The sequence below is a fragment of the Drosophila subobscura genome, chromosome A, assembly GCF_008121235.1.
Source record: "Drosophila subobscura isolate 14011-0131.10 chromosome A, UCBerk_Dsub_1.0, whole genome shotgun sequence".
Classification (NCBI taxonomy): domain Eukaryota; kingdom Metazoa; phylum Arthropoda; class Insecta; order Diptera; family Drosophilidae; genus Drosophila; species Drosophila subobscura.
The window spans coordinates 20,901,344-20,924,095 of NC_048530.1; the positions used below are offsets into that span (position 1 = coordinate 20,901,344).

Sequence of the window (22,752 nt, forward strand, 5' to 3'; positions counted from 1 at the left end):
GTGTTGCATGCAACGCATGAACATAAAATCTAAGAACAAGTTGAGCTTCAAGCTCCCACTGTCAGCTGGCGCTCCAGGCATATCCTGTGGGAGCAGCATCCTGTCGGAGTATGCTGTCAGATGTCTTTTGCAATTTGTATGATGACTGCCTGAAGAATTCCATTTGCTTGTTGCTCACTTTCTCCATCTCTCTCCTTGCAGACTAAATACTTTGGCATTACTTACTTGGATTCGATACGAGCCGCCCGTCCGCTGCGACAGGAGAGGGAAATATAGGGCGAAGCAGCATCGATACTGAGTGCCGACCACGGACAATAGGATTCGGTAAGAAAACAACTTAAGTATTCAAGAGACTTGAGCATCCTTTTGGGCTGGTTGTCGCTCGGCGAGCGAATGAATGGATGGGCGGGCAGCGAATCAATGGCTGAATGGAAGCGGGAGCGCGGAGGCTCTTCCTTTTTGGGGGGTTAATTAAAATACGGAATACACTTTGACAAAATGCCATTTAATCTACTCAGCAAAGCCTCGAAACAGAAACAGAAACAGAAACAGAAAGAAAAAAGCAGCCGGCAAATTAATTATGCGCATATTTGTGGCCTCACCAGCAACGACATCGACAACGAGAAAAACGACATCGACAACGAGTAGATCCCAAAAAAGAAAAGGGTGGAGGGGGGATAACAACCGAAAAAGAAAAGGGAAATCAAAATAACAAGAAAAAGAACAGGGCCGAAAAAAAAGGAGAAGAAAAAAAAGAAGAAAAAAGGTTCATTGTGATTTGCATTTTCCCGGTCTGTTCTGCTCTGTTCTGGACTGCCATTTATGACAGATTTCTGTTACGACGCACCCCGGAAACCCCGCTGCCAGGCAACCAGCTCTAATGCGATGGGCGGTGGGCGTTGAACGATAAGGGATGCCCGCCCCAAGGCCCCCGAAACCCCACACCCCAGCTATTAATTACAACAACAATCTACTACTAATCAGTTGCCACCGGTGGAGGAAGGAAGCGAGTGGCAGTGGCAGTGGCAGTGGCAGAGGTCGGGATTAAATCGTCTTCGGTGTTAAATGAGCCGCTGAGTCGCATAAACTTCCAAATGTTGACTGTACTTTTTGGTTAGAAAAAGGTAGCAGCAGGCTGAAAGGTGGTGCTGAAAGCGGCAGGGGGGACTTTCGGGTTCGAAAAATGTGAATTGAAAAACGGACTGCGGGGGGAGTATGAATTTCAAGTGTCAGTGATGTTGAAGAGGAGCTGCTACAGGTGTTGAAAAAGTGCCGCACAGAGTACAAGATAATTATGCAAGCAGAAAGAATGCCTGTCAATGCTTACTGTGCACGTCGCTGCATGCACGCTGATCGTCCAGAATTGCATGCATAAATATGTACATACATACATATGTGCAGATGTGTGTAGTCATGCTCCCACTTGCGCTGCTCGCAGGTAGCCAGCGAAGCTGAGAGCGTAACTCAGGCGCGCGCTCAGGCGAAGTGCAGTTAGCCGGCAGAGCTCAGAGCGTAACTCAGGCGCTCGCTCAGTCAGCTTTACGTGCGCTTCTCTCTAGCGTCAGCAGGTAGCCGGCGAAGCTGAGAGCGTAACTCAGCTGCTCGTTCGCGTGCGTAAAAGCGAGATAGAAAGCATGCTCGTACCCATTTTGCAAGGTGGTGTTTTATGGCCACGCGCTCTCTCTTTGCGTGCGCTCTCTGCAAATATAACTGCAGACTTTGCTGTTTGAGCGTGAAGAAGACCCGAAAATGAGGGAGCACACCACCTTCTACGATTTCTCGTTCCTAAGCTGGAGATGGCAAATCCAACATACAGTAAGCACACATATTATTCGTACACCACCATCACCCTAGTTTGAACACCTATAACTTGGCGTACGGTCAACGTAAACAGGAAAAGTTAATTTTGTATCAAAGATCAACATATCTACTATATGTTTATGAAAAAAGATTCTAATTTTCCTTTATGGTATCCTTATAAAAATTAACTTAAGCAAAAAAGACCTTTTTTTTCGCACATAAATTATTCGTACAGCCGTCCGATTCCTTAAGTAAAATTAAAATATTAAAGGTAAAATGAACAATGAAAATTTTTGTTTGCTATATTTAGCCTTAATGATAACTAAAAGCCCTAGAAACAATCTTTCCCCCAAGCTATTGATGCCCCATGAATTAATAGTGACCCCCTCCACAAGCAGTACCGGTTGCAATAACTCCCTCGATGTAATTTTGGGCTTCCGTATCCTTTTCTACAAATATTTTTACACAGGCTTCATGGAACTCAAGTTTACTAACCGTAGTGAAAGTTTCAGCTAGTTGCAGTTTTAAATGAGCCAGATTTGATCCAAAAAAGATTACATTTTGTGTAATTTTTTGGGATGGGTCAAGTTTAACTTCGAATTATGACCAAACGGAATGACACATGGATGCCAATTGTCACTCAAAATAAAGTTTAATACACCCTTTATCATATTTCCATTAAACAAGACCATTCGTAAAGCTCCAGTTAAAAAACAACACAGGTGAAACACTAGGCACCCTCCGAAATGCCATACAGGAGGGACCACCATTTTCTCATCATGGGCTAAATGAACTTTCGCAAGGCCAACCAATCAAAAATCTGTCTTAGATGGACTCACTAGTCATTCTCATTCTCTAGAAATGAATCTGGCCATGGGTTTCTCCAAAAGTCTTCCGGAAAATTAATTTAACATATCTGGAAAAAAATCGTATGGGTCATTAGAGGGTGCCTAGTTTTTCACCTGTGTTGTTTTTTAACTGGAGCTTTACGAATGGTCTTATGTAATGGAAATATAAAAAAGGGTGTATTAAACATTATTTTGAGTGACAATTGGCATCCATGTATCATTCCGTTTGGTCATAATTCGAAGTTAAACTTGACCCATCCCAAAAAATTACACAAAATGTAATCTTTTTTGGATCAAATCTGGCTCATTTAAAACTGCAACTAGCTGAAACTTTCACTACGGTTAGTAAACTTGAGTTCCATGAAGCCTGTGTAAAAATATTTGTAGAAAAGGATACGGAAGCCCAAAATTACATCGAGGGAGTTATTGCAACCGGTACTGCTTGTGGAGGGGGTCACTATTAATTCATGGGGCATCAATAGCTTGGGGAAAGATTGTTTCTAGGGCTTTTAGTTATCATTAAGGCTAAATATAGCAAACAAAAATTTTCATTGTTCATTTTACCTTTAATATTTTAATTTTACTTAAGGAATCGGACGGCTGTACGAATAATTTATGTGCGAAAAAAAAGGTCTTTTTTGCTTAAGTTAATTTTTATAAGGATACCATAAAGGAAAATTAGAATCTTTTTTCATAAACATATAGTAGATATGTTGATCTTTGATACAAAATTAACTTTTCCTGTTTACGTTGACCGTACGCCAAGTTATAGGTGTTCAAACTAGGGTGATGGTGGTGTACGAATAATATGTGTGCTTACTGTATGTTGGAGATGTCAATGCGATCAAACATTTAGCTATGTATTTAAATATATACATATATATGTATAAGCACGCAGCAATCAATTTGGCAATGATATATGTATTATACCCCTGAATAATGCAGTTCATTTTCCACCCATTTGAACATCTTCCCTTCGTTCCGCCAGTGGAGATATCAATTAGCTGATGCCTTATTAATTCACAACTCAATTCCGTTTACTTTCGATTCAATAAACAAGAGAGAGGGAGAGAGAGAGGGGGTGCGTCGAGTATGTTATCCGATATCAAATATTTAGGCTGCGTTAATTGGCTCGCTGTGGATCTGTGCTGTGGTGGCTTCTGCATTATTAAATCAGCTTGAGCAACTAATCAAACTTATGCAATTATCGCCGCTGCTTATTCCATTTAATGCGCATTTATCTGGCAGTCAGCCAGCAGGAACACAATGGCAAAAGCAATACGAGAACGAACCCACAACAACAACAAAGTATTGCTAAATCCGACAGCAACAAACTTCAATTAAATTCGGCTGGCTCCATATGGTTGGGGGGGGGGGAGGTGCATAGCTGACTGACTGTTGGAGCTGCCAAACGAGCGGTTTTGGTAGGTGGTTTTTCCATACAAATAATTCTCGTACACGCAGCTGTGTAGCTGGGTGTTCATTTTCATTTTGCAGAGCTTTCCGCACTTTCCGCACTTTTCCCACTCGATGAAATGAAATTTGCACAAAAATCACTAATTGCATTTGTTCCATTTTTTGTTGTTGTTGCCGTTTCCGTGTGGTGGTGCTGCTGCCGCCTGGAAAATGTTTTGCACACTTTTGGCCATAATATGCACCGACATTTGGCCATGCATTTCAGTCCGTTTGCCAAGCAGATCAAGTGGGTAGCACGCACATAATTGAAGATAAACACGGATGGATGGATATGCCTCATAATGCTAATGAACAAAACAAAACAAAACTGAACAGGGCAGAGCAGAGAATGGCTTATAACACACATTCCCCCACTCGGAAATGTGGCAAGAGTAGAGACTTCCAGTTGTGTGCTGCCTGTGGGCGTTGCAGCTTCACTTTGCTTATGTAAATTAATTATAAACTCACCGTAGAACCATCGCCTATAATAAATACGATGGCTTCGAGCTGCTAGCTCCTATCAATTTGTTCTATTAGGAAGCTTCTTGCAGCTCGAGGTGGTAGCTCCGTGCATCCGTGCTAAAAATCATTAAAAATTGCTTTTAAAACGTACAACAATCTCGAGTGTTGAAAGTGTTCAACAAATTGCTACACCATTTTTGTATTTCAATAGAATTGTACAATTGTACAGCACAGCAGCTGCAATCACGGCAATACGAGTATTTGAACAGCATCCAAAATTCTCAGCCCCTCGCCACGCTCCATACAAATGCAAATTCGCACACAAAGCTGCGTGTGGGTGGGAGCAGAGGCAGTGGGCAGGGTAGGGGCCAGGGCGGTGGAAAAAAGCGCGAAATTAATATTTGAGTACGCTCGGACCACGGACGAAGGACGAAGGACATCGCTTCGCGGCAATAATAATAATAATAACTCACACAAATAAATATTGAAATGGAAAAATCGCTGGCCATATCAATGCTGCTGCTGTGGGCTGAAGGTTGAGGTCTGAAGGGAGTGGGCGCGGGGTGCGGGGCGCGGGGCTGGCGTTTTCGCGCAATGGGGCGCCCGTGTAACGGGTCGGCAAATGAAAAGAGAGCTGAGGGAAATAAACAAAGCCAAAATGAAATGAACTGTAATCAATTCTGAGTTCGAGAGCGAGAGAGTGGGAGAGACGCTGGCAGACAGAGAGGAAGGAGGCAGAGGTAGGAGCAGAGGTAGAGTCAGAGGCAGAATCAGAATCAGAATCAGAGGTGGAGGAGATGTTCCAGCAACGATAATATCCCAAGCAATTTATGGTAAGGTCCTTCCGCCCCTGCACAGGCCAAGCCAATTATTAACATTTTCTGCTGTAGAAAATACAAAAAAAGCAAAGAAAAACCACAAGTCGAAAAGAATAAATATATAAAAATAAATAAATATAAATGAAATGAAATAAAACTTGACCCGAACCGCAAAGGTAAAGGAAGAGAAGAGAATTATTAAGCTTCGGGCGGGAAGGGGCGTGGGGTCGGCTCAGGTGGGGCGGCACATGGAACATGGAATATATGTACATAAAATATATTTATTATATTATATTTTGTTTTGTTTGTTGTTGCTTTGACCCGCCTGCCAGCCTGTTGGCACACTTGCCTTTTCGTCTTCTTCGTCGCTCTTTGGGGGCTTCACCGCTTTTTTTTTTTGTTTTTGGTTTTTTTTTAATTTTTAATGCCTTTTGTAAAAGTTTTGTTCGTCCGCTTTTTTGTTTGTTGTTTTTTCTTTTTAACGATTCAACTTTTTGTTGGCTTTTTGCCGTGGCCTGGCCGATTTTCCTTTTAATTTGGCCAGCGCCAGTGAAATTTATGAAATTTCGCGCAGTTTGTCGATACGAAAACTAGAGGTGGTCCACCCTAGAGCTTACCCTCATGTCTCCTGCCTCGCTCTGCCACTGAAAGCAGAAAATAACAACCAGACGAAAAGTATCTTGTGGTCTGCGGCTGGTTTTTTCTTCATTATTTCATTTCTATGCACAAAACTGGCAATTAATTTGCACGTTCAACGCTGCCCAGCGGCTAGGTACGTGGAATATGTAATTATGTATGTAAGTATGCACATGGTAATGTACATAGAATGTATTTAGGTTTGTGCACATATTCCGGGGCACTCCTGACCTGCTGTCCTGCTGCCTGCGCGGCGCTGTTTTTGGCGCACACTTGATCAATTTTTGTAATTAATTGCATTTAATTTAGTTGCGGTTTCCACCCATTTTTCCCTGCCATCGTGCACATATTTACATTGCCATACTAAAAAGTGGCCGGCAAAATGAAGTTATTGTTTAAAAAGGCACAGCAGCAGCAGCAGCAGCATTTAGCTAGAATGTAAGCCGACTAGCACATACCCTGGACCCTCGCTTCTGTCTCGCAACTTTCACTAAAGAAGCAACGCAAAATGTTGCTCGGGACTTCGACAGTTTAAAGGATCTGCAGGCGTGGCATTGCCACCTCCCTGCCCCGCCCACACACAGGCACAGGCAGGAAATGAAATTATTGATTCAGGAACCAGAGGAGTGAGAGAGGTAGAGCCTGAAGTGGGGCTGAAGCGACATTGAGAGACATGAGGGACATGACACCGTATGAAAATCTGACAACAGGCGAGGAAATAAGAAATTGAAAGCCTTCTCCGACATGCTTGAACGCGTCAACTGGAACATCAAAATGAAAGGCAGACACGGACAGAGAGAGAGAGAGAGAGAGAGAGAGAGAGAGAGAGAGAGAGAGAGTGCCACAAAATCCCAGGAAGCTGTTGCCAATGCAGCTGATGCCAGGCGTTCTGTCTTCTCTGTCTTGCTGTGCGGCTCCTGTGGACTGCTGCACGTTTCCTGTCTGCCCTGCCTGTTGGCGGGGGTTTGGGTACGTGCCACACACACACACACACACGCACACACGCGAACACATCAAATGACAAACGAGTTGCCGCTGCATATTATTGAATTAAACGTGGGGGACGACGTGGAGTACACTGCAAAAAATACAGACTCGCAGATCGCAGCTTGAGCTTCAACTTAACGCTTACATTTTCGCACAGTGCGTGTGTGTGTGCGTGTGTGTGTGTGTGTGCGTTTCCATACATTTAATGAGCAAGGCGGCCCCAGCAATTTATTGGCCATTGTATTTTGGCCCATGCGCTGTACTCGAGCCAATACGTTGGGCACAGAACAGCACAGAGCAGAACAGAACAGAACAGCCTTTTCCCAATTCTCAATCTCATTCCTGCCTCGCCTGCTCCTGCTTCTGTTTTTCCCTCCTCCTCCAGAGGGGCAGGCCTCCGTCAGTTATCTGTTGGCAGCCTTCTGCTACTGGTACCGAAACTGCCTCCAGCTGTCCGTCTCTCTCGCTCGCCGGCCCATCGGCAATTTCAGTGTTCAGCCGGCAGTTGCTTTGACTAATTTGTGCCTGATGGAGGGCGGCACGGGACAGGGACAGGGGCAGGGCGAGTCGCTCGATTGTGGCCCGTATTCAAATGAATTTTCGTCCCAGTGCTGGTGTTGCTCCTCCTCGTGCTGCTGCTGCTGCTGCTGCTGCTGGCCGTCATATTGGTCTATTTAATTGTAGCCAATACACAGGAACTGGAGCTGGTCCTGGAGGTTCCAGCTCGGCACTGGCAGCGTTTAAGGCCCATGTTTTTGTAGCCGTCTAATGAAGTTTCCCCGCGGTGGAGCAGCAGCAAAACAAAGAGCAAAAAAAAGAAGAGAGAACGGAGAACGGAGAAAGGGAAAGGGAAAGCAACTGAGAAAGACGCACAGCAGACTGAGTGGCATTGGGGGGGTTGGGGGTTGGGGGTGTGTGCAGTAGCCGAACAGCAGTTGCCTAGGACCCTCATTTATTTTCACTTTAATCAAAGTGTATGGCAACGAGGCAGCAACGATGGCGGGGACCCGGTGTATGCGGAGTGTATGCCAGATGCTGGCACCAATGGCTGGACGGACACGCAGCAGGACGGACAGACGGACGGACGGACGGACGGACGGACGGACGGACGGACGGACGGACGGATGGACTGTGGATGATGATGAAGGATGCTGAACAAATTTAGCTTCAGCATGCCCCAAAAGAATTCAAAAGCGTGAAATAACAAAGGGAGAAGCGAGCGAGCGAGTAACATAAAGAAACGAGCGAAGGATAATAAATAGTTATAATTGCGACCAAAGGATGCCCCGAAAGATAGAGGGTTACTAGCTATAATTAGCAGATCTAACAGATATCCATGACTGGCACTGGGATGCACTGGGAATATGCCCTTAAAGGTGCCGCTTCTTGGCTCAATTTGGAATGGAGCATACCCCTTGGACAGGAACTACTGCCTGATAAGAGGAGCAGGAAGAGGAGCAGTGAAGCAGCGTGGTAGGGCGAGCAGAGTGCCAGCAGTGCTGCCGCAAAAGGAGCAGCAGCTGGAGCCGAAAGTAGTTGTATTTTATGGCATCCACTGTCTTACACGTTATCCTTTCACAGCCATGAACGTTGCCAGCAGTGGGAGCGGGTGCTGTGGCAGCAACTAGACAAAGGCAAAACCAAACACAGATTGGACAGAGTCTCCAGGTCCCGCAGGTCCCGCAGGTCCCCCGGTCCCTCTGCCAAATGGGAAAAGTAAGCTAATTAGTTAATGAAAGATATTCCGCCTTTTGTTCGAGTGCCGCAGCGTCCTGCAGGATGGCCACACTGAGCGAAATGCTGAAGATAAACCAAACGTTTCAGCCAAATTGATTTTTGTTGCCAAAAGCCACAAGCAACAACAAAAAGGGGGTGGGACGCGGCAGCCACATTTGGGCTGAGTCCGAGAGCGTATTGAAAGTCCCAATGCCATTCGCTGTGTGTAGGCGGTGGGGCTCCTGTAATATATGTAAAGTGTAGACCCTGGCACGGTCCGGCCTGGAGTCTCTGGCCCCGTTGCCCCCTTGTCCCCTTTATCCCTGAGGCACCCTTTGCTCGGCCCGCGTCAATTGTGAGCGGGCCTTTGTTTGGCAATTTTACCCCGTTCGCTGCTCATTTTATGTTCTCTTTCTTTCGCGTCGCTCGTTTCTGCCACTTTCTTTGTGCCCTGCTGCATAATTCTGTTCCACCCGCCAGCCAGAGGGGAGGTCGGAGCCTTCCTCCCCAGTGGCCCAACCCTCCAGTGCGTCACTTTGTTGCTCTTTTTCGGTCCGTGGTCAGCGGCCCATGGAGCTCTGCTCTGCGCTGCTCTGCTTTGCACCCTTTTGTGATGCAAAAACGTTTTGCTTGAATAAATCATAAGCTTAAAGCGGCTGCCTGCCCGAAGGCAGCTTTAAAGTCAGTTAAGTTAACCTTCTGTCACAGCCAACAAAATGCGGGCTTGCTGCTCCGTTGTCCAACCAGCAAATGTCTAATAATTGAATATTTAAACTGAAGTCTACACCCAACTCAGAATAGAAGTGGAAGAATGAGCGCAGTTAATGTGTGTTTACATGCCGGGTGCTGCTTGTGGATCGGGTGGATCGTGAGTGTTCGCAGTGGAAGCACTGTAAACGGGAGGGGCTACAGTCGGAGAGCAGGCTATGTGGATCGTGTGGATCGTAAGAGTGAGCTAACAGTGCGCTGTTGTAGAGCGCCAACCGAGCTGTAGACGGAAGCGCTAACAGAGCTGTAGACGGGAGCGCTAACAGAGCATCACACTGGAACGGCAGCGGGCTGTAAACGGGAGTGGCTACAGGCTGTTAACCAAGAGGGGAAGTGCATTCTGTTCTGGGCTGTTAACAGTGCTGCTGCCCCGCACAATATGTTTCAGCTTCAGGGCTGAGAGAATCACATTTGTCAATCTTCCAACTGACACTCCTCTTCCTCTCCCTCTCGCTTTCTCTGTCTCCACTGCCCTTGGCCACTTTTAGGCCTTTTCCCGTACGAATTATAATCCAATAAAGACTTGGTAATCTCTTCCTTTTGGCTGTCGAGTGTTTCGACGAGTCCTTGGTCCAACCCACTTGTCCGGTTGTCCTTTTCTGCTCAGATTGCTGAGGTGGAGTCAGGGGCGGTGACTGGGATCGACTGTTGGGAATTTATTTCTGGTCTGCTTCGGTTTCTTTTCTTTTTTTGTGCGAGTCGAGAACCACTCCTTTCCGTCAATTTGGACTCACTTTACTTTTTCTGCATCAGAAAAGAAATTCATTGGAAAGCAAAGAAATAACAGGACATGACAAAAAGTCCACCCAACGCCCCAGCGCCACCCCAGCGCAGAAAATTGAGCGTGCAATTTGGCTTTTCTTTTCAATAATTTTCCATTAGACAGGCACACACAAAAAACAGAAAAAAAGAAAACTGAGCATAAAAGAAAAGAAATAACTGCCGGGGGAGGAGGAGCAGCAGGGAAAACCCAATGCGTTGGCATAAAAAAACACACAAAAAATATTAAAAAAAGGGGAAACCATTGGCCAGGCTGTGTAAATGATGATAATGGGAAGGGGAAAGGGGGCGGAGAGTGTGGGGCAGGGGCTGCAGATGACTTGCACACACACACACACCTCTGCAAATATCCACTGGATATGCCAGATATATGTATAAATATAAATATATATCCGAGGAGTATGTATAAATATAGCAACGATGCGAACGACATGGCACAGTGGCAGTGGAAGTGGAAGTGGAAGTGCTGTGCCTGTGCCTGTCGATGTCCCTGCGGCTCTGGCTGTCCCTGTAGCTGTGGACAACGACTACAACGACAACGACAACGACGACACTTCTGGTTCATTGAAGCATAAGAAATTCTCGAATGAATCGCTCTGTTGACGCTTGAGTAGACTTGAAGCGATAAGCGGTTTTTGTCCCATATACAAAAATATATCTAGTCGCGCTTCCCCTTTTGTCAGCCAACCCCATTCGAAGGCCCCCAGACCCCTAAGGCCAGCGCTTAAAGCTGTAACCAAAGGAAATCAGTCAGCAGAATCCTTAAACCGAATTCGAAACAAGTTGATTGGCAAGCGGCCAGCATACGGAACACAAGCGCTGGAGGATCCTCCACATGCTCCACCAGAGGTGCACAATGGAAGTCATCGTTGGCCTATCGGCTTATCGATAACCCTCAAAATAATTAAGCCAGGAAATCGCATTCGTTGGGCATAACTTACGCTCTGATATCTCTGCTCTAAGTTGCTTAAGAAAATAGTTTGGCAGCCAGTCAACGCTGCGGATACGTGGCATAACTCATGCGCCCTGCTGTCACAGCCTTAACTCCGGTCCACCCTCCCCCATCATTCATTCGTTCTCCCATTCCTCAGCCAGACACGAGCTACAGCTACGAACCGGCACTGGGACTGGGACTGAGACTGGCACTAATGGAATTAATCAAATGTCATGCTGATGTCGCACAACTGTCGCAAAAACTTGCCATGAAGCTGTGGCTGTGGCTGTGGCTGTTGCTCTGCCCCTCCGACTGTGACTGTGACTGTGTTTGTGTCTCTGCTGTCTCCTGTCTGCTCCCGCCTCCTGTGTGTTCATTGACACTGGTGTCAAATGTTTAAAGTTTCGGACAGTGTAGCCGCCGCATAACTAGTTAACAAGCACTTGCCGCGGGCAGAGACAGACAGAGGGACAGAGAGAGCGAGGGGTTAGCCATGAAATGCTGTTATCCTGGGCAGGCGGCAGCATCTGTTCCAGCCCGCAGGCAGGCAGGCAGGCGGGCAGGCGGGCAACAACGACACATGGGACACATGGATAGGTTTTTGGTGTCGTGATTCCTTCCGCCCTCAGGGGCAACATGTTTCCCGTGTCCCGTGTCGCGTGTCCTGTGTCCTGTGTCCTGTCTCCTGTGTCCCCTGTCTTCCGCTTGCAGAATGTGAAACCAATTTGCTTATCTCTCTGAAGCACTCCACACTGGGGTCACAGTTCTTAGCGCTGGCCACGTGATCGGATGTCCCGGACTGCAATTGTACCCATCGGAAGCGGCGCCCCTTGACCTGACCTACGTGTCGACTCCCCAACCCCAACCAATGCGCAGAAACTTTCGCAGAGGAAAAATTACAAAAATAATTGTGAATAAAATGAGCGAACAGGAAGGAAGGAAAGTTTTTCCTGCAGCCGGGAAGGGGGCAGCATTCCAATTCGAATCTCAATCCCAGCCCCAGCCACAGCCCCATGTGTGTTGACCTTGGCACCCCGGCTGGGGCACGAGAGCAAAAATGGTTGCTGACAAACTTTCGCTTCACTTTGCTACCGCACACCGCAGGACCTCGCCCTAGCCCCTGTCGACTGTCGCACGCGAGCGACTCGCAGCGCGACTCGACTCGACTCGACGCGACGATGGCGTTGGAAATAATTACACTTGCTGATTTATTGAGTGCCGTGCGGTGCGCTGCAGGAGTGCTGAAGGGGGCTGGGGGTAGGGGGTAGGGGAAATGCCTTCCCATTGTCCGGATGTTGTTAATGAGCCACGACATTGGTTTGGATTGCTCTCGGATTGGATTGCAGCCGCAGCAGCGGCCACATCATATATTAAATGCTTCAAGGTTGAGTGGGGTCAAGTGATTAGGCGAGAACCCCCACGTGCCACGTGCCACGTGCCACTGCTGTTGGTTCGAATTTGATTTGACGTCACCAAAAATTGACATGAAAATGCATTCCCATGGCTGCTTCTTCGGGTGAGGCCAGACTCTTCAAGCGGGAAACTAGCGGCTAGGCAGGCATTAGGCACATCCTTCAATCTACTTCCCCTCCAAGCAACTTCCATCTCAGCAGAAGTAAACCCAAACAAACTAAGAGAGAGAGAACTCTGAACCTAGAACAGAGAAGCGCCACGGAGAGGGAACTCAACTCTGATTCCGCTTTATGGATTGCGTGTTGGTTGGGCATATTCAGAGGCATCGCTCAGGCGAAAGTGAAATTAATTACTCGACTTGGAGCTGAGTCCCAAGTGGAGGCCCGGATGGGGTTCGTCTTTTAGTTCCTCTCTTTCGCCACTTGCTGGCGTAATTAAGAGCCACGCACACGAGCAAACAATGGCATGGAGGAGAATGGGGGGGAACGCTGCAGCATTGCGGCACTTCCTTTGCCTGTCTTGGTTGTGTGCCAAAAATTTGATTAGTGCGGCAATCTCGGCGCTGCGAGAGAATCCCTCGGACGCAGATTGGGAGCAACTGGCAGTTAGACGTAGTTTCGGTTTAATTTTTGACCCATTGAAAGTTGAGTGCCGCTCACAAAAGCCACTGGGCAGCATCTGCCTTCGCTTACCTCAGGTTATTCGAGCTCGAGCCCACTTCCCCTCCTTGCTGGTACTTTAGTCTCATTAGGCGGCAACGAGCCATCTTTTAATTATGGGGCCGGCTTTAATCAGCGTCAATTGGCAAATACAAAAGCGGAAATTTGAAAATGTGCAAGGAGGCAAAGCTAGAGCAGCAAATCAGAGACAGCAGAGAGAGAGAGAGAGAGAGAAGCGTGAACAGAGGAAACACAGAGAGTAAGCAACAGGGAGATGGAGGAGCAACGGCAAGGCGAGAGACACACACAAAAACCTTTTGCTAATTTAATTAAATTACACCATTTGCGCGCCAGTCGCCTTTTTGTCGAATAATTGGCAATAAATTGATTAAAGAGTTAATTAAACATGCGGCAGTAGAACAGTAGAGGGCGTGGCAAATGGCACGGGACTAGGGGAGGTATGGGGAAAGGGTGTGGGATAGATAATTGCATTTGGCACAAGGAGCAACAAACTACACGGCAGACAGGGGTGCGGAGAGTGGACAGAGGGGAGAGGCTCTCCCATAAATATGGCATCATAATACAAATCAAGTAAATAAGTCTACTAAAACTGCTCGACTAAAAAATCCATGCAAAAGTGTACCATTTGTCGCACAGTGTAAGCGAATAACTTGCCTGGATCGCAGCTTACATTTGTTGGTGGATTCCACCCGCAGCTACCTGCTATTAGACGTCGATCTTTCGGTCAGCACTCTGCCAGCATATGCTCTCGCTCTCGCTCCGTCTCTGTGCATAGAAAAAGATCACGAGCAGCGCAGTCGGCGCAAGCACAGCGCAAAAGCTTCGTGTGAGTTGGGTCTGTGCAGAGAGAGAGAGCCGCCGCAGCGGCAGAGAAGCAAGAAACGTTTTCTGACTTTGTGTCTTCGTTCTTGTCTGCGCATGCAAAAGCACCGTTAGCCTGCATGCAAGTGTCTACCTGCTGATCCCCGATTTAGGGCTGGACCTGATTTAAAGCTGGACCAAAACCAAACCAAGGCATTTAGTTATTTAAATAATTCGACTATAAAACACAATTCTCATCTTTGCTCTTTCTCTTCCTCTCTCTCTCACTCTTTGCAGTTAAAGTGAAAATGCCGCTGGCGTTGCAGTTGCAGCTTGTGGCTCTAGCCACGCCTCCGCCCCACTAAAGGTCTCGGGTCCCTGACAGGCAGTCAGTGGCGGAGGCGTAAAGCGGCAAACGTGACAGAAATGGCCGCTAGCCGAGTCAATGCAACGGCAACAACAGCAGGAGCAGCGGAAAGAGCAGCAACAACCACAACGGGCACCGGGAGAGCGTTGATGAACCAACTGCTGAACCGTTCGGCGGATGGGAACCGCAGCGACGGAGGACTGGGGGAGGGTGGCGTCGGGAATGGAGCCCCCCCGACGTCAACGGCTGGTTACCAACTGCCGCTGTATGAGGACGAGACGCAAACGGCAGCGGAGGCAGAGGCAGAGGCAGATGCAGATGCCGGCTACGCCCTAATCGACGACATCAGCGACTGGCTGCTGAGCTCCTCGGCCAGTGCCGAGAATGCCACTGCAGCCGCAACGTCCACGTCAACGTCCATGTCCATGTCCATGTCCACATCCACATCCACGACAGCGGCGATGGCAACGAAATTGGGTTTGGGCACGGACACAGCCACCTCGAGCACCAACGATACCCTGGGTTGGCTGAGCCTCGATCTGGGCGAGACGCTGAATGGCACGCTGCCCGGTCGGGCCAACTCCAGCTTGGTGGACGAGGCGGAGGCGGAGGCGGAGGCGCCCGGTGACGGCCTCTATGCGCTGCGCAACTTTGTGGAGCAGCAGCTGGGTGGCGTCGGGGAGGCCGGCACCGGGGCCGGGGAGGAAGCACTCGACATTGCGCTGATCGACAGCGGGGAGGAGGCGGCCCTGGACAATGTGGCCGATGCAGAAACGGATTATGGTCTGTTGGGCGGCTTCGGGGATGTCGAGCTGCTGCAGCGAACGGCCACATTGGCCAAGGCGACGCTGAGGAATCGCACGAACGGTGGAGGTGGAGGAGGAGGAGTGGCAACAGCAGGAGGTGGACTCACAACAGCAGGAGGAGGTGGCGGTGGTGGTGGTGGTGGCAGCTCGTTTATGCTGCTGCTGGAGAACTTTAACGACTATTTCCCCAACTACAATGGCAGCACGGTTTCGGGCACAACAATAACATCCGCAGTTGCCGCAGCAACAACAACACCCAGCAGCAGCGGCAGCGGCAGCGGTGCCGGCAGCATCCTGCTCGAGCAGAATCTCACCGGCCTGTTCCTGGACGCCTACCGGCAGAACTGCAGCAACGAAACAACGCTGAATCTCACCGCCGGCGAGTCCTGTGGCGAGCTGAGAATTGGTGAGTCGAACACACTGAGGATGAAAAGTCCTTCCGCTAATTGTCCTTCTTGCAGTGGACCACAACTATTGGGCGCTCATCTTGATACTGTTTCCCATCTTGACCCTCTTCGGCAACATCCTGGTCATCCTGTCCGTCTGCCGCGAGCGCTCGCTGCAAACAGTCACGAATTATTTTATAGTTTCTCTGGCCATTGCCGATCTGCTGGTCGCCGTGGTTGTGATGCCATTTGCCGTTTACTTTCTGGTAAGTCTGCCCCATCAGTCTGCCCCAGCGCCACCTATGTGTGGCGCTTGGCGAAATCAAAATGCAAAATTGCCAGCCATTTGCGTTTAATTTTATCAAGTGTTGGCTCATATAATAAATAAACACGCTCATAAATAACCGAGCGGGATGGAGGCCGGAGTCGGGCGAGTGAGAGGCCACAGGCCACAGGCCAGACACGAATCCTGTTCGGGGGCGGGGGCGTGGCTTTTTACTAAATTGGCGGCCATTCAAGCAATAACATTCAATTTTTGGGCGCTGCCTGCATATAAATCAATGTGAGAGAGAGACCGCGCCAGAGTCCGAGGGATGGCAACGGAGGAAATCCAAGGGAAAGAAGTGCTCCGGGGGGGTGGGAGAAACTGTGTGGCAACTGGTGGGGGGCATGCTTGAGCAGCCACTGGACCCACGACTTTGTCTTAAGCCAACATTGCTGTCTGTCTGTCTGTCTGTCATTCTCTATGATTGATTGTTTCGATTGACTGACTGACTGCCAACCCGCATGGCAGCGACTTAGGCTGCGATTCCTTCTGGACTCACAGACTGACAGATTGATGGAGCAGCAGCCCACAGACCAACTCATCAGCATTGCAGCAGCAGCAGCAGCAGCAGCAGGATATAAGCTGTATCAGAGGAGCAGCAGCAGCAGAAACTCCTGCCTGTCCGGTCTGCCTGATGGCTGCCTTAATTGGTTGCAAGTTGCTGCTGCTGCCACAATTAATTGTGTGTTTATTTATAAAAATTTTGCAATTGCAATTGCAAACAGCAGCAGCAGCGGACAGACGTAATTAAAACGCTCGAAAGTCAAATGAAATTAACAAACAGCCAGGGACAGGAGCTGGGCTGAGTGTGTGGCAGCAGCAGCAGTTTGGTTGTCTGGGCGACAGTGGACAGCAGTTCGCAGTGTCTCCTGTCACTGTGTCATTCGGCAATAACAAATGTGGCAACTTGTCAGCGAAATGAAAACAAGCAGCAGCAGCAGCAGCAACTCGTTTCGAGCATAATTTAATATTTTGTACGTAAATTATTTATTTAAATCAAAATCACAGCGCTAAACGGCGCTGCCAGTGAAGGCTTAAAAAGGGTTTTAAAAAGTGCATAAAGAGTGCAACAAACAAGTCCTCGAATGGGATATTTATATGAGCGAGGAGGCGACAGAACTCTGATCAAATTGGAGCTGAAGCTTGTCTCCTTTCATCAGCCTTTGCCACGGCCTGTGGTTGCGGCTGAGCAACTGCCTGTTGCGGCGCCTCTTGTTGACCTTCTAAATGGCAGGCAAGCACATGGATGGAGAGCTATTCAAATGACACACACACACACACAACACACACACACACACACACACACACATGAATATGGTAAGCGAGGCAGAGCAAATTAACTTGTCATTAAAAGCATCAAATGCGAGCTGCTCCACGTGCAGGCAACCCAACGCAACGCAACTCGACCCCGCTCTTGCATCTCTCGCATGCCTGTGCCAGTGTCAGGTGTTAATTACACTCCCCCAACACACACACACACACACACACACATGCAGCACACTCTTGAGCAAGGCAATGCTTGTCAGCTGCAGTATTAGCTGTGTGGAAATAATTTGAGGACTGAACTGCAGCCAGAAAGTGAAGTGCCACATGGGGCTGGGAGATCTCTGGGCGGGACGCTGCAGCCATGATCTGATTCTCACTCTCTCTAGAAAGGCAGAGAAAGCAGAGCGACCTTCCAAGTACAAGTGGCAAGAATTCCTTAGCTTGTGGCCGAAAGTCTGTTGGCATTTTCACAGGCACAAATACAGCAAAAGGGAGCACAGGAAACGCACACAGAAGCAGCTGCAGATACAGCAACAGACATGGCTATAGATACAGACACAGACACAAATGAAAATTGATTTAGTTAAGAGGATTTGCGTCAACAACAGCACAACAATACGGGCAAGTGGGGGCCAGTAGCACGCTCCCGGTTCAGGTTCACGTCCAGCCACAGTCGTGTCGCTGCCACAGGGAGACTGGCGGACTGAGGCAAGACGCTGGGGCAGGGCTAAGCAAAAGGTAAGGCAGATTGGCAGCACCATTCCACTGTGTTATGTGTGTGTGTGTGTGTGTGTGTGTTGGCATTCGTGCCAGCACTTAACTCATAAAAATGTGCGCAGAACAGCCTCCCAGCTGGCAGGCCCCAGCTCCCACCTTCCCACCCAGAGAGCCTTGCCCAACAATGGCAAAATTATTGCTTATGACACAGGCGAGGTTGGGCGCGCTATGGGCGTGGCAGGCCACATACGCGAAATACATGTTACTCATACGCAATGTGGCACACACAGGAGTCGTGGCTGTGGCTCGTTTTAAGTCGCGGCTAAAACAAATACACAGCCACACACACACACACACACGTACTCCCTCGCCCTGTGTGTGTGTGTGTGTGCGGTGGGTGGGGCTGGGCAGCGCTTTTCTATTTTAAGTGCTTGTATATGTCAGTGGGAAAGCTTTTGTTGACATTCAAGTGGTCATTGAAAGTGTAAAAGCGTGCACACACACACACACACACACACACACACACACACACACACAAGCACACAAAGTCCTGGAGACACAGTGTCCTGGAGGGACAAGTCAAAGTAGCCTCGTGCCCAAAGTTCAGCATCATTCGTGTTCATTGCTCTAATCTCATCAAGACCGAGTTTGTGCTGCTGCCCAGGGCAGTGCTGTGGGGGGGTGAAGGGGTTAAGGGGGGGGCCCTGTGTGTGTGTTTGCTTGTGTCTCTCCCTGTCTTACACATGTCCCGTCCATTAATTGCTTTTGTATGCGCTTTCCTCTCGTGCTGACTTTGTGTGTGTTTTTGTGTGCGGAAATCCTCATTGATTATGCCTGTCAAAGGCGCAAGGGAGAAAAGGAAGCGGGAATGAGCGCTGGACTGCTGTCCACGCAGTGTGGCAGACAGAAACTCCAACTGAGAATCCAAAAAACATTCAAAATTGTGTCAGTTGCATGTGGAAAGTTCGCTTTGAGCGGGTTAAGCGAGTCTTCAGTCACTTTTTTGCCATTAAAATTTGTCATAAATTCAATGGCAAAAAAGAAATACAAATATGATGATTAATATACACACACTCGCACACACACACACACACACAAGTTGTGTAAAAAAACACTCACAAACACCCACATCAAGCACTTGAACTTTGCTGCCGCTGAAAATGGGAAACTGTCAATGGGAAAGCTGCGCCGCCACTGCCACTGCCAGTCCCTTTTTATGCTGGAAATACGCAAAGGATATGAGCCAGCGATAACGGTACTTAATCAGCACTTGAAGCAGAGCAAAAAACGAACCAAAAATAACGATAGAAAAAAACAGAAAAAAAAACGATAGAAAAAGCAAAAAAATAACGATGGAAAAGGGAAGGACAGCCAACGACGGCCACAACCTGCCCCAACTGCAAAATAATCATATTTTGTGTGGCCTAAAAATAGAGTTGGCTGGCAGTGACAGGCCGCCTCTTAGGAGGCCCCACTGTACCGAGCATTGTGTGTGGCATTTTTATTATGCATGATTTTGATGATTGGCTCTTGGGTGTACGAGCTACGGATTTGGCTTTGGCTTTCGATTTGGATACTCAACCAATAATCAGGGAGCAGCAGAACGAGCGAGAGAGAGAGAGAGAGCTCGAGTGCTGCTGCTGTGCTGTGTGCTGAGTGCTGGAAGGTGTCAGGAAACTGAATGGCAAGAGCATTTCATTTATCACTCTGCAGCTGCAAAACAACTACAGAACAAGTGGGGAACAAGTTGCAGGAGCTGGAGCAGGAGCAGAGTTGCACCTTCAGGTTGGAGTGTGGTTGGGGAGGGGGTGGAGGTCTTAGGTGGCTGCCAAACTAAACAAAAACTGTTGCCATGTGGCAGGCAATAAAAAGAGTTTTTGCCAGCAGCAGCCGCAGGGCCAGCTGGGGCAGGGGCTATGCACGGCATGAGAGGGCCCAGGATGAGAACTGAGACCCAGCACTGAGGATTGAGGAAGGACCTGCCGCTGATGCTGCTGCTCCTGCTGCTGATGATGATGCTAAATGCCCCACAGGGCTACAAAACCCAAACTGAGTGGCGGGGCGTAAAGTTTTTTAATTTTAATGGCCATTTAAAAGGTTTGTGCAGGCAAATGCCTCCGCTCCCTCAGCCAGCTTAAGTGCTGGCTGGGCGTGGCCTCAAAGGCTGGACCATGTCCTCGATGCTGCTGCTGCTGCAACTGATCATTACTCTCAGCTGTTCGGAGCAGCCATGTTTGGGGGCCAACTCATTTGGCCGCTCCATCAGCAAAAGCTTTCAGTGGGTGTGGCAGGCGGGAGAGGGGATTGGGGATTGGGCTCTGATGATGTTGCCAAAGTGTCTGCCTGCCTGCCTGCCTGCCTGCAAGTGGCTAAGCAAACAAGCTGCAGAAATCGTTCAAGAAAACTTTTGGACCGAGTGTTTTGGGGTCCGTTACTCTGGCTACAGTCGCAGCACTGCCGTTGTGCCCTCTGCTCGCTGCTTGGACTGCAGGCAGGCAACAATTTGTTGACTAAGCCAAATAGAATGCGCTCCAAAAACTCCAAGCAGGCAGGGGGCAGGGCGGGCATGCAGGCAGCACTTTCTGCTCTCCTTCCACACAACACACTTGTGTGTCTCTCTCTCTCTGTCTCTCTCTGTGTGTGTGCTTGTGCATAAATCCCTGTCAGAGCAGAGAACCGCACTGAACCGCAGGCCGCACATCAATTCAAATAAATAATCCAACAGCATGAAATTGGCCAACAAAAAGTTTTCAGCTGCTTAGGCAGTGCTGCCGGGGGTTAAGGGTGCGGCTTGCAGCGGGCTGAGGGGCATAGTTGGGTTTAAGGGCTAAATGGCTGCTATCAAAAATATTGCCCCCTGCACACCCCCCTGTGCAGCCCTTCTGCCATCTCAATCTCATCTCCGGCACGCATGCGAGTTCAAAGCGCGCACTTCCGGCACGGCGGCCCACGGACCGCAGCTTTTTTTTGGGGTTTACCAACACTCCTACACGGCACACACATACAGGCATGTAGGGGCATATGTTTTATGGGCATCTTGCATAATTAAAGGCAGCAAAAAAGGAAAGAGAAACGAGTCCCAGCTTCAATCTGTGCGCTAAGCGTTTTAGCTGGTAAAAATCGACGCTTATTATACGCTTATTTGCATTGCCATAAAGGGAGAGAGAGAGAGAGAGAGAGAGAGAGAGACAGAGACAGCGCAGGCGAGGCTGTAAATGTATTAGAAAATAAAATTTCCCTTGACGCTAATGGCAACTAATTTGTTGAAGGCGCTTCCCCCCCAGCAACGCGCAAAATCAGAGCAGCACTTGCAGACGTACATATAAGTTATGTATACATAAATATGTACATATGTATTATGTATGTATCCACGTACATATCTCTGCCGCTCCCTGTGTGTGTGCAAGATGTTGGCCTGGCAGCGTCCGAACGCTATTAAAAATGGCGCAGAAAAACGCTAAAATTGTTACGACAAACGACGACGACGACGACGACGACAACGGGCGACACACGAACAGCAGGGGCAAGGCAAGAGCCCAGGCAGACAATAAACTTAATAAATAAGTCAATTAATTTGCCTCTGCGCAGCCACGGCAGGCATCAGGGGAGCCACAACAGCAGCAGCAGGAGCAGCAGCAGCAGCAACAGGAGCATCAAGTGCCAGTCACTTGGCCCTAAAAGCCTTGGCCCCCTGCTCCTCGTGTGTGTGTGTGTGTGTGTGTGCCAGTTCAATTAACTTTGTCTGTCCTAAGAAAATGTATGCGAAACTCGTTTAATAGTCGCTGCCTGTTGTTGGCTTTGACTCGAAGGATGGCTCGCAGTTGGCTGTGGGGTGTTGCCACTGCCGGCTGCTGGCTGCTGCAGCCAAGGTAACGTTAACTTTATTACCAACACACTGCAAAATGCTGCTGCCTGTCTGCCTGCCTGCCAGTCTGCACTGAGCGAAATTTGCCAGCACCCAAAAACGGGGCGCCAACAAAATTTCAATTGCAAGAGAACGGCTGTCAGGTGTTGCTGCTGCTTTTGCGCCATTTTCTGCTCCCCTGGCCCCTGCTCTAACGCAATTTATTGTGCAACTAACTGAGGCAACAATCCCCATCGCTCCATCCCATCGTTTGGCAGTGGGAGGATGTCCTGTGACTGGAAATTGAAACATTAAACCATTAAGCGCAGCGCCTTAAAGTGCAGGCCTTTTGTTGCTTGCAGCAAATTATAATCAACTTTTAGAGGCGGCAACTGGGGGCAGCCGAGTGCAGCATTTGGCAGCATAAACAAATTATTTGATGACTTTTACGCGCTCCGTCCATGGTCCTGGCTGTCTCCTGGCTGTCTCCTGCCTTCCTGTTTTGGTGAATTTTCGCAGCATTTCGTTGCGGTGCCTGCCGCATGGTTGGGTCCATGGCCTGGCCACTAAGTACACTTTTATGACAGCCATAAAAATAGGCAAAAAGGGGGGGGCGAACACACACATAGACACATAGACACATGGCATAAAAGCAAAGACTAAGAATGCGATGAAGCCGGATCAGCAGCTATATAATCAGCTGGGGATGGTTCCATTTTTATGCAGCTGCTGTGACATTTTTATGCTAAGCAGTCGCCAAATTATGAAAATTCATAAAAAGCCAAATGTTATGGCAGACAGAGAGACGGAGAGAGACGGAGGGAGACTGGCGATAGATGCACTCACACGGGGAGCAGCGCCAGGAGTTGCCAGAAGTTTTGGCAATTTCGGATGGAGGTCTTTTTTTTGGGTGGACACCCTGCTGTACACCCTGCTGTTGCCC

General features: G+C 48.7%; 1 protein-coding gene across 1 annotated transcript in view; it reads left to right on the forward strand.

Moving 5' to 3' along the window:
- Positions 1–206: 206 nt before the first annotated feature.
- LOC117903210 (dopamine D2-like receptor) overlaps positions 207–22,752 on the forward strand; it is a 32,429-nt gene continuing 9,883 nt past the window's right edge. The window contains exons 1-3 of the mRNA XM_034815097.1: positions 207–324; positions 14,396–15,677; positions 15,733–15,923. Coding sequence (XP_034670988.1) covers positions 14,525–15,677; positions 15,733–15,923 — 1,344 coding nt within the window. The 5' untranslated portion in view covers positions 207–324; positions 14,396–14,524. The remainder of the gene's footprint in view (positions 325–14,395; positions 15,678–15,732; positions 15,924–22,752) is intronic.